The following is an 11,055-nucleotide window of genomic DNA, read 5'->3' as shown; positions in this document are numbered from 1 at the left end:
GACAGTCAGGAAAGGGGGAGAGAGATGGGGAGTGACATGCGACACTCGGGCTCGGGAGAGGAGCCCGCTTCACGCCATCCGGCTGGCTCGGCAGCCTAGGTGCCCAGACTGTTGAGCTAACCGTCTGGGCCTGGGACAAAACGTTTTTTAAGGTCAACCACACCAATGCAACTCTTTGCAACTCAAGGAGTTGCACTGGTGTGGTTTACCTTAAAACGTTTCGTCCCGTCCGGCTCCGGACCCTTTGGTGTGGTTTGGGCTTTACAGAGAGGAAAATAGAATAGGTACATAGAATATCTGTCACTAAATGGGTGTTCTTATTTGGATGGGGAAAGCCTGTCGGGGATACGAATTACGAACTCGTGTCAGCATGTGTGCTTCCCTTCCCTCTGGAGGATGCAAGGTGAAGGTGAGCTAAGCTGCTTCCTCGATGGAGGACTCATCTTTCCTCCCTTTGGTGGCCAAGTTCCTATCTGTATGATCCCTCATTTCCACCTCCCTGGCCCTCCACTCTGTTTCATTTGCAAATTGGAAATGAACCAGGGTCGGGATAGCCCTCCATCATTCAGCTATCTTGCCCTGTTTGGGGGGGGGGGGGGGGGGGGGTGAAGAAGGTGTGGGCGCACTGGGCGGTGTAGAAATGAAGATGGGGTGGGCACACACTCATCCTCTAGTCAAAACCACAACATAACTCTAGATAATTCAACACTCACAGCACTCATCAATAGCTGCTGTGTTTCTAGGTTTACCCCCACATTCCAATCTTCTGCGTGGGTGCACGTGTGTGTGTGTGTGTGTGTGTGTGTGTGTGTGTGTGTGTGTGTGTGTGTGTGTGTGTGTGTGTGTGTGTGTGTGCATGCTCGTACTGATATCTTATCACTCATGCATTAGCAACACTACCTCTGGTATTCCTCCATCTCCCCCCCAGAGACGATGCCACAGAGGGTGGTCTCTGTGGCATTGTCTCTGAGACCATTTATTTATTTGTCCCGTCGTCTATGGAAACCTCTTGGTCTTCCAACCAAGGCATTTGAGTACAATTACTGTTTCATCACCTCAAGTAAGGTGTATCTCATTTTATCTACCTACCTACTTGACTTCAAAGCGTTCTTCACCTCTAGAGATGTTGCTAGGCATTGTCTTTAAGACAGTTCACAGTGTACTACATTACTAACGGAACATCTATCAAGAGTTTGTCACTCACATACAAGCAACAAAGTGTGACGTGTCCGAGTAACATGTTCCTCAGACTGTACTAGTAAAAACAGCATGTATGATAAAACCGCTTTAAGGCAGGTAAGTTAATTTAGAATCACGATTGATCAAATATGAGGAAGGCATACATGCATGCATCAGTTAAGATTATACAGTAGGGCTCCATCTTGCGCCACCCTTATCCCTTATTCCTAAACTTATTTGCTATTTTTTACTATTTTGAAATTTATTTTAAAATAGTTCAACTAGCCGATCTACATCTACACATTGTGAGCTTATAGATCAGCTATTTTAACTATTTTAAAACGTTTTTTAAAATAGTAAAAAATGGTAAATAAGTTTAGGGATAAGGGTTTTTTTTTGATTGATTGATTGATTTTTTAACAGTTTGCAGAATTACAGTACAACTCAATACAAAAACGGGGTGGTGCAAGATAGCCCTGTATCTACATTGTGCAACTAATGTGATCTTTACAGATTGATGTTTTTGTTTTATGGTCTTTGTTCTTTGTCCTAAGCTTGTTCACAGCTCTGACAGCCTCGGGGGAAAAAAACTCTTTCTGACAGCAAATTAGTCAGCAGGGAAGAGAAGGCAACAGTGTCATGTCTGTTTTATATCATCAATCAGAACATCTACACACATACCAACACCCCGTTGGTCCATATCAGGAACCCTGCGGGGTTTAAGAAGGAAGACAAAGATAAAGACAGACATGTTTCTGGTACTTTTATCAGCCTTACACTGATGACTGCAATTAACACAGCAGAGCAAAGAAGACACAAACTCATGAGAATCCATGCGATCTCCTGGTGAGCAGTGGTGGAAAAGTACTCAAAGTGTTTACTTAAGTAAAAGTATCAATACTGCAATAACTACTCTGTTACAAGTAAAAGGAATTTTACTTGAGTAAAAGTACAACACTATTGGCATCAAAATGTACTTAAAGTACCAAAAGTAAAAGTACTCATGAACAATGTCCTATTTCTAGTTTTCAAATGTATAAAAATATTTTTAAAATAGCAGATCTACAAGCTAACAATGCGTCACATCGCGACACTGACACATTGTGAGCTTGTAGATCGGCTATTTTCAAATGGCCGAAATGAAGCGGTTAATGTATGTTTTGTAATAATAATCAAAATCTACAAAGTAACTATAGTAACTAAAGCTTTCAAATAATGGCGTAAAAGTACAATATTTGCCTCTGAAATGTAGTGGAGTAGAAGTAAACCTACTGAAAATTGGAAATACTTAAGAGTGAGGCTACTGTACGTATACTGTATCTGTCTGTACACACCAGATAGGATTATGTGTTTATAATGCTTTATTATGTTCAGTCAGAGAAGCCAGACAGTCTGTCTGCTGGTTAAACACAGAACATGTGTTTCAGCCACTGACTCAAGGAGGTCTCAATGTTAACAGATCATTTGCCAGTTGTACCACCTCAATACCGAGGCAGCTCCAAAACGTCTGCGAGTGGAAAATTAATAACAAATGTTTGTCATTCATGATTCCCACCCATCAGCATGTCAGTAGAGGACAGAGGGTGAAACACAAAACTAAAATAAAGAATTTTAAGAAACAAAGGGAAATGAAAGTGACACTTTTAGAACCTACTGTATAAGGTCACTGCATGTCTGCATTTATTCTTTCGCTATACAGTTACTGATAATTGGCTTCATATCTCACCACTTAACCATATGAACACTAGTGTCCCTATTCTGAGGCAAAAATAGCAGATATACAAGCTCACAACCCGGCAAAGAGATTTGGTGTAGAGAGGGAAATACAAGTGGATCTAGTAAAAAGCCCTGGGGGACCCCGGTCAACAAAGTACAGCGTTTTGTTGACCGGCGTCCCCCAGGCATCTACATCAAATCTACATCCAAAAATAGCCAATCTACAAGCTCATTGTTGCCTTGTAGATCTGCCATTGTTGGAGAATGTTCATCTATTAGGAGATACCTAGAATAGGGACGTAAGGATTCATGTGGTTAACTTCCTGCTAGCTTTATAATTTACACAGTAAAAGTTGTCAAAGCCACTGTTGTGTTTAGTGCATTTAATGTATTTATTCTTCAACGTCGGAGGTCAAAGGCTGCTTGAAGGCACCAGTTGATGTACATTAACGCGTGCTATGAAATATAGTTACACACAGACCCCCTCATGTATAAACAACTATGAATTAAAGTGTCAAATTCTCAGAAAAAAACCCAATCGACACGTGATCTTAAGATCGACTATTTTTGTTTCAGTAATCAGTATACATTCATATTGAGCAGCCAACCAAAAGGTCAGATGGAGGAGGACAAAATATATTCTATTACAATGTACTGTATACAACTATTGCAAAATTGTTGGTGATACAGTTCACCGAGTACATTTCACCTCAAATCAAAGCATCTTAGAATCCAAGCACATTTTATATTATGAAAATGTTCTGCAGCAGTAAATCAGCGTATTTCATTCATAGCATCTCTCTGCTGTGAATGACCTAAATATTTAGTGATGGTCATATTAACAAAGTTCTACTGTTTCACCAAATAAATACTTTTTTCGAAACCTAGACAATGCTGAAATAGGGCGAGAGAATAATAATTCTGCTGGTGAGTTATTCAGATGCTGTGATTCATTTTGGCAGAGCGAGAGTTCAACATATCTTTCAGGGAAATCTTCTTTTGTCTTGATATACTGAGGTCCTTTTCATGAAAATGTGTTTATTGCACTTGGTGATTTGTCTCAGAACAACAACGCGCGCGCGCGTGTGTGTGTGTGTGTGTGTGTGTGTGTGTGTGTGTGTGTGTGTTGTGTGTGTGTGTGTGTGTGTGTGTGCATGTGCGTGTGTGTGTGTGCGTGTGTGTGTGTGTGTGTTTACCAGGCCACTGAGTTGAGTCCCCACAAGTGAATTAGTGAGGACAGATTTCCTTGTCCTCACAAGATAAATGGTTGTTATTATTGGTTAAATCTTTTTTTAGAGTTATGCATTTAGAGGTTAGGTTTAGGAGTTAGTGATGAGGTCATTGCTGATTTACAGTATACAGTATGTAGTTGCACGCCAGTGTTGTTCACCAACATTGGCTATTTTTGTATACGCATAACTTGTTACGTATACATATAACTCAGCCTTTGAGGTAAAAAATGTCTGTAAACTGTAAAATTGCTATTCATGAACCCAAAAACTTGATGTGAAATATAGCAATATCTGTGTGTGTGTGTGTGTGTGTGTGTATATGTGTGTGTGTGTGTGCATGCGTGTGTGCCTGCCTGCGTGCGTGCGTGCGTGCGTGCGTGCGTGCGTGCATGCGTGCGTGCGCGTGTGTGTGTGTGTGTGTACATGTACGTGTGTGTGTGTGTGTGTGTGTGTGTGTGTGTGTGTGTGGGTGCGTGTGTGTGTGTACGTGCGTGCGTGTGTGCGTGTTAGGGCAGTTTAGCTCTGGTCTTGTACGTCTCCAGATGTCGTATCAGGTCTTCAATGCGCATATCTTTTAGCTGCACCAGGTGCTCTAACCTGTTCACCTTCATCTGTAGGATCTACACGCACGCACACACACGCACACGCACACGCACACACACACACACACACACACACACACACACACACACACACACACACACACACACACAGTGTTGTTGTTGTTATGATACGGCTAACAGTTGTTAGTAGGAATAAACACAGAAGCACCTGGGGGACGTGTAGTTGTGTACTAAGAAAGGGGAGGAGCCAAACTGAGTTACTGACTCTACACAAAAAAGGAGGTGGTGCCCCCAGAGGCAAAAACAATATATTTTTTTTAACTTTTTTTTTAATACCGAATGGGTTGCCATATTGTGAGTAATCAGAGCTATTATGCTATTACCTGAACCTTATGGTCATTAATGAAAAAAGGGCATTAAAGTTGAGATGAAGAACACTTTTCGGATCACATCCTAGGTCATATTGTGCACCTATTTAACAATATTATGCAAACATAATATTCACATTCTTATTCTAAAATAGCAGATTTACAAGCTCATAACTCGTCCGTTTCAATAAGCATAGAGCGATTAAGTGGTTAAAATAAAATAACTGTGGTCAGGACAAATCAAAACGGTCTGTTCATTGACTCACTGACTGACCACTGCTGACACAGGCTATGACTCACAGATCACACACACACACACACACACACACACACACACACACACACACACACACACACACACACACACACACACACACACACACACACACACACACACACACACAGCAGCATTGCAGGTGGTTTCTGTGCGCTACACATCCTGTACAGGACACAGGAATAGGTTTGTGTCTGCAGATGTCATGGCTGTGAGCTGCGTATATTTCCTGTCTGACCTTTAGATTTTAGAAGTGCAGTGAGAGTCTATAGTACTCTACCTCCACAGTCTCCTGCAAAGCCATGAGAGCCTGCTCCTTGCCCTGCAGCATTTGACGCACAGCGGGATCCATCTCCAACGTAATCTGTACGGCGGACCTGTACAGTAAAACCACAGAAAAAAATGTGTTTAACCAACCAGCTGACCCTATTTTAGGCATTCCATTATTTATACATTAGGTGATTATACTGTAGTATGTGAATATAGCAAAAATAGCAGATTTACAAGCTCACATGTCAACATGATATAAGTGGTTATTTAATACCCACACAGTCACAATTTGACTAATACGTACCTGCTTTTTTCTGTTATCGTTTGGTCTTTTCTCATCTCTAGACCTCCTTTCAGCTGAGGTTGAATCAGGGCCTCAACCCGATGTGGTTCTGGGTTAAGACAGAAGAACACCTCGGTCATCACAACTCAACTAATGTGGTCACACTGTTAGTTCTCCATGTTGTTTGTTTCTTATTGGGAGTGTCTGTCTATAGCTTCACTGATCATATTCACATGGGGCATGGATGGTGTGTGTGGGAAATCCTAACCCGAGTATGAAGTAAGAGCAACTTAAACCAGGCCGGATTTAGACCCGCAGGTATCTATCTACTCTATTAGCTTTTATTTTATAAACACAAAGAGGTCACGGGGTCAGATAGATACATGTGATAAGCAGCTATAAGTGAGCTAACATAACCACCAGACACTGTGGAAGGAGAACTGAGGCTTTGAAGTCTAGCAGCGCTGAGCTCAGTGCCACTGATAAAGACCATCTGGTGATGTTAGGGGTTGATAATGATATGTGGACCTGAACTCTCTCGGTGACTGTGTGTGGGTGGTGGTGAGTGTTGAGGGTGTAGACGGCTGAGGACAAAGAGGAAAGAAAGGGCACTGGGTTGAGGTCAGAGGGACAGGAGATGAGGTGTGGGAAACGTATCTTGGTTCCCTCCCTAAAGGTCCTGTCTACGCATTGTCTGCCTGCCTGCCCTATCTGATGCTGTTAAACATCCAGTACATGTATGGTGTGTGTGTGTGTGTGTGTGTGTGTGTGTGTGTGTGTGTGTGTGTGTGTGTGTGTGTGTGTGTGTGTGTGTGTGTGTGTGTGTGTGTGTGTGTGTGTGTGTGTGTGTGTGTGTGTGTGTGTGTGTGTGTGTGTGTACTTGTATTACTGTACCTCCGATGGCCAAATTTCCCCTCAAGTATAGTACAATCTAAGAAAGTCATGCTCCTTACATGATAAATGGTTGTTATCAGGTCGGAGGTATAGGCATTTTATTACTTTTAGCTTTAGGGTTATATTAAGGGTAGAGTTATGCCTGATTTAAGTAGTTGTTCGCTGGTGTTTCACACTGTGAACAGTTATAAGCTCACAATGTGCTGCATTTATTTGTGCGTTTAGACTCTAAACTTTAAGGTTAGAAAAGTTAGAAATTGCCATCCTACATTTCTGATGTACTGTGTGTGTGTGTGTGTGTGTGTGTGTGTGTGCGTGCGTGCGTGCGTGCGTGCGTGCGTGCGTGCGTGCGTGCGTGCGTGCGTGCGTGCGTGCGTGCGTGCGTGTGTGCATGTGCAATTGTGCATGCGTGTGTTAGTGAAGTCAGCTTAGTATGAATGTATGAACTCAAAGTAAACCATGTGTTGCAGACCAAAGCCTCGATCCCAAGCTGTTGGCATTGGGCCAAACAGAGAAGGCAGGAAACTGCCTCTTCAGAAGACAAAGATTTAATTTCCGAGTGACAGAATTTAGTGGGTTAAATTGACAAATGGAGCAACAGCTCTTGTTGCTTTCACTGCAGTCACCAGCCCCCTCTCACTTCAATACCTCGAGGCAATGCCATCATGCTGACTTTGTTTGTGTCAGCTGAGAGGAACAATTGGAGCTATTAAAAAAGAAATTCTAATATTACTCTCACCTCCGCTGCTGCGGCAAAAGAAAAGTTGCAGACGTTGGGATTGCATGGCTTTGTGTTAACGACTTCAAGTGTGTCAGCTAATGCATTCCACACATGACACTAACACCTAGGGTATAAGCACCACACAGAGTGTAGTCACGTCCGAGTCATTGTCGAATCAGCAGTCCTATATTAAGCAATCACTCTGATTTCCCTTTTTCATTGGTCCTGTTACCCCTGAGGAATGTTTCACCGGTTCTCTATGTCAAGAAGCACGGTCAGACATGGCCCTGTAAAAATCTACCTGCAAACCAAGTATCTGCAAAGACAAATGTAGGCAAGATTATAAAGCAATAGTAAAATAATATTTTACTGTACCGTTAGGATGTTTTCCCTCGTTCCTGGTGCTGTAATACTCTAGATCCTGTAATCAAAAGGGATTTTTTTGTTTATGTTTACCCTTCATGTCCCGCATGAGAAAGAGGACTTGTGCAAGTAGTATATTTTTTGCAACAAGTAGATATAACATAAAAACACGCACGCACGCACGCACGCACGCACGCACGCACGCACGCACGCACGCACGCACGCACGCACGCACGCACGCACGCACACACACACACACACACACACACACACACACACACATAGCAGTACATTGCCTCCAGTGTTGTCCAGCATCTTGTCTATCTTCTCACGGAGGTTGCACAGTACTGGCTCTATGGCTCCTGCGGAGCTCAAAACAATTTTCTTCACTGTGTCTTCGGTCACATGAAAGTTAAGCTTGGCGAACACCTTCCTTCACAGAGCACACAAGTAAAGTTGTTTGCAATCAACAAAACAGTGGAGTCAGCCCATTCAGTTAGACAGATGCAACGTGTTGTGAGTTTGTAAATGTGCTATTTATTTGCGAATTTTGTGAATTTGAAAATCTAATACCATTGGGAATTAATAAGTTACAGTGCAGAGTAAACCATTAATCAAAATCCTCAATAAAAGTCTTCACTTTTTATTTTTTATTTCTTCAGATATGCAATATGCAGATGTGCGATATCGTACTATCATGGGACACAAGCTGTTTACAGTGGTAATGAAATCCATAAATCTATAGCTGGCTATATTCCAGGACTGTGTCCAGGGAGACGATGAGTGGGTGTGTTTGAATCAGTTCTCACAGCCCATTGCTGAGGCCTACAGCACTACTCAGAGCAGTACGTGGTGCTCAAACTTTGTCATGTCGAGGACCCCCAAATTAATTTATATTTGGCCACGGACCCCCCTCTGAGAAGATTCTTTTCCAGGGACCCCCAATACATTTTTTGCACATTTGTCATTGTTTTTGCACATTTATTATTGCACATTTGTAATTGTTTTCTAAAACAGCAGGCCATTTTCAATAGGAGAAGTATATAATAGTGTCAAAGTAGTTAAATTGATTTAGTCATTTAGCTTGAGACCCCCTCAAGGACCCCTAGGGGTCCTTAGAACTTGAATATAAGACTAAATTGTACCTCCTGTATAACAGCTTATATTGACTATATGACAATCCACTGGAAGTTACTGACATCATGCCACAGCAGATTCATAAAGACACATACCTGTTGAGAATGCTCCAGTTACTCAGCTTCTGCTGTGTAGAGTTAGCAGGACTGTAGTTGTGCAGCTCAACCGACTTAGGGAAGAAGTGCTTCACAAGTTCTGCAGCCATTACTAGAAACGGGTCAACAGACATTGTAGGGTCAATTCAATAGATGGTTGTCGAAAAAAATATTTGAAAACTTTAGCTTAGGCCTACTATACTTTTGTATGTATTACAAAACTTCTTTGAACTTCTATTGAAAATAGCCAATCTACAAGCTCTCAATGCAATTGTGATGCCAGTGTGCCACGCATATTGTGATTGATTGATTGGTTGAAATATTTATTAACAGTTTGCAGAATTACAGTACATTTCAAGCACAAACTCAATACAAAGACTGAGTGGACGACCCAATTAAGCATTACACTTGTTTACAAGAGGGTCCACCTTGTTCAATTTATCAAAATGATCTTGTAGATCTGCTATTTTCAAAATATTTGTATATGCCTACATTTGAAAATTTGTGAAATTGGACATTCTGCATGAGTAGCCTACTTTCTACTTTTGGTACTTTAGTATATTTTGATGCCTTACAAATAACATTTTGAATACAAGACTTTTAGCATAGGCCTACTTAGCAGAGTATTTCTAGTATTATTGATACTTTTACTTGTAAAAAATGTGACTATAGCCCACTTTCCACCAAGTGCTGTAAAATGACGACCGGGCGTCAAACTACAACCTCATCCTCCACTGCTGGCCAATTAACGTACCCCCGTCGCTGAAGTCTCTTGTGATGTGTCTTTTTGGACGGGACAATGGTATAGTATCTATCCATGCGTACAAATCCTGCAATTTCTCTTCACTTAATTCTTGGTCCATTTTTCGCAACGTCACATCGGGTATAGGCGTACAGTTTGAACGGATCCAAGTTCCAACCCTGATCCAACCTGTTGGGGGTTGACAAGTGCTCGCTAGCTAGCTAGCTTACAAGGGTCCCCTTACAAGCAGGTTGTTTGCTCCGTTGCTATGTAACCAGTTTACAACTATGGCAACTCATGAAGGGACAGATCAGGCAAAATTGCCTTGACAATGGGGTTTGCAGGTAATAACAAACAAACATAAAATACCTTATACGTTTTTGTGAAAATTGTGTTTTATTGCTGCCAGATCTATGACTTTACAGACAATAAAACCTCAATAAATAATTCTCAACTTTTCAAGTTAATTGTCTTGTAAGCATACAAAAGAAAACAACTGTGGCTTAAAGTATGGCCATTATGGTCATTTGATATGGATTCTGGAAGGTTACATCATGACATTCATTTAATACAATATCTCAAAGATCTACAGTCAAATACTCAGATTATCAACATTCATTGGAAAATAATTGTATGCAAAAAATAATCACAGTAGGTCAAGCATAGTAATTCCCAAATGGTTTGAACTCTGAAGGCAATCCAAAAGCCACACATCATTTCCTGTAAAGTGCATGCCAGATTTTTTTAAATAAAAATCTCTTAATCTCTTCTGTTCTTTCTTGGAAAGCTGTACCACATAATACAGGAAATATACTGCAATATCAGTTAGTAAAAATAATCACAGCATAAATTGTCAGTGCAAGTGTTTACTAATCCCTCATCCCAAGATAAAAGCAGGAAGATCTTTCCCTTAAAAGACAAAAACAAAAGGTTCATCAAAATAATCTTGGCATCGCCAGTTGTCATTTAAAGAGAAATAATAAATATCTGAAATCAATATACCATTTTCAAGAGAGATAATTGACTCACAAAAACTGAGGCTGTTTCATACATTTCCTCCATACATTTCCTCCATGGACAAAGTATACTGTATACTAAAAGTATACTAAAAGTATACAAATTACAACGTACATTTCTTTTAATATGAATGAATGCATTGCTGTATTACAATTTAGAACATTTCCATAAAAAACAAATCAGAAGTCGCTATGTGCTCCT

The 11,055-nt window shown here is 41.0% G+C and overlaps 1 protein-coding gene across 1 annotated transcript; it reads right to left on the bottom strand.

Moving 5' to 3' along the window:
- Window positions 1-4,598: 4,598 nt before the first annotated feature.
- spef1 (sperm flagellar 1) lies at window positions 4,599-9,958 on the bottom strand (the record flags this gene model as incomplete). Its single annotated transcript, XM_079512950.1, has 7 exons — window positions 4,599-4,747; window positions 5,613-5,709; window positions 5,907-5,994; window positions 7,876-7,921; window positions 8,155-8,296; window positions 9,096-9,207; window positions 9,850-9,958. 7 exons carry the CDS (start codon window positions 9,956-9,958, stop codon window positions 4,634-4,636), a joined length of 708 nt encoding a protein of 235 aa, XP_079369076.1. The 3' UTR covers window positions 4,599-4,633.
- Between the last annotated feature and the right edge of the window lie 1,097 nt (window positions 9,959-11,055).

The sequence above is a fragment of the Electrona antarctica genome (assembly GCF_951216825.1).
Source record: "Electrona antarctica genome assembly, chromosome: 10".
Lineage (NCBI taxonomy): Eukaryota > Metazoa > Chordata > Actinopteri > Myctophiformes > Myctophidae > Electrona > Electrona antarctica.
The sequence above is the reverse complement of the archived record's forward strand: the minus strand, read 5'-3'. Positions and strand labels throughout refer to the sequence as shown.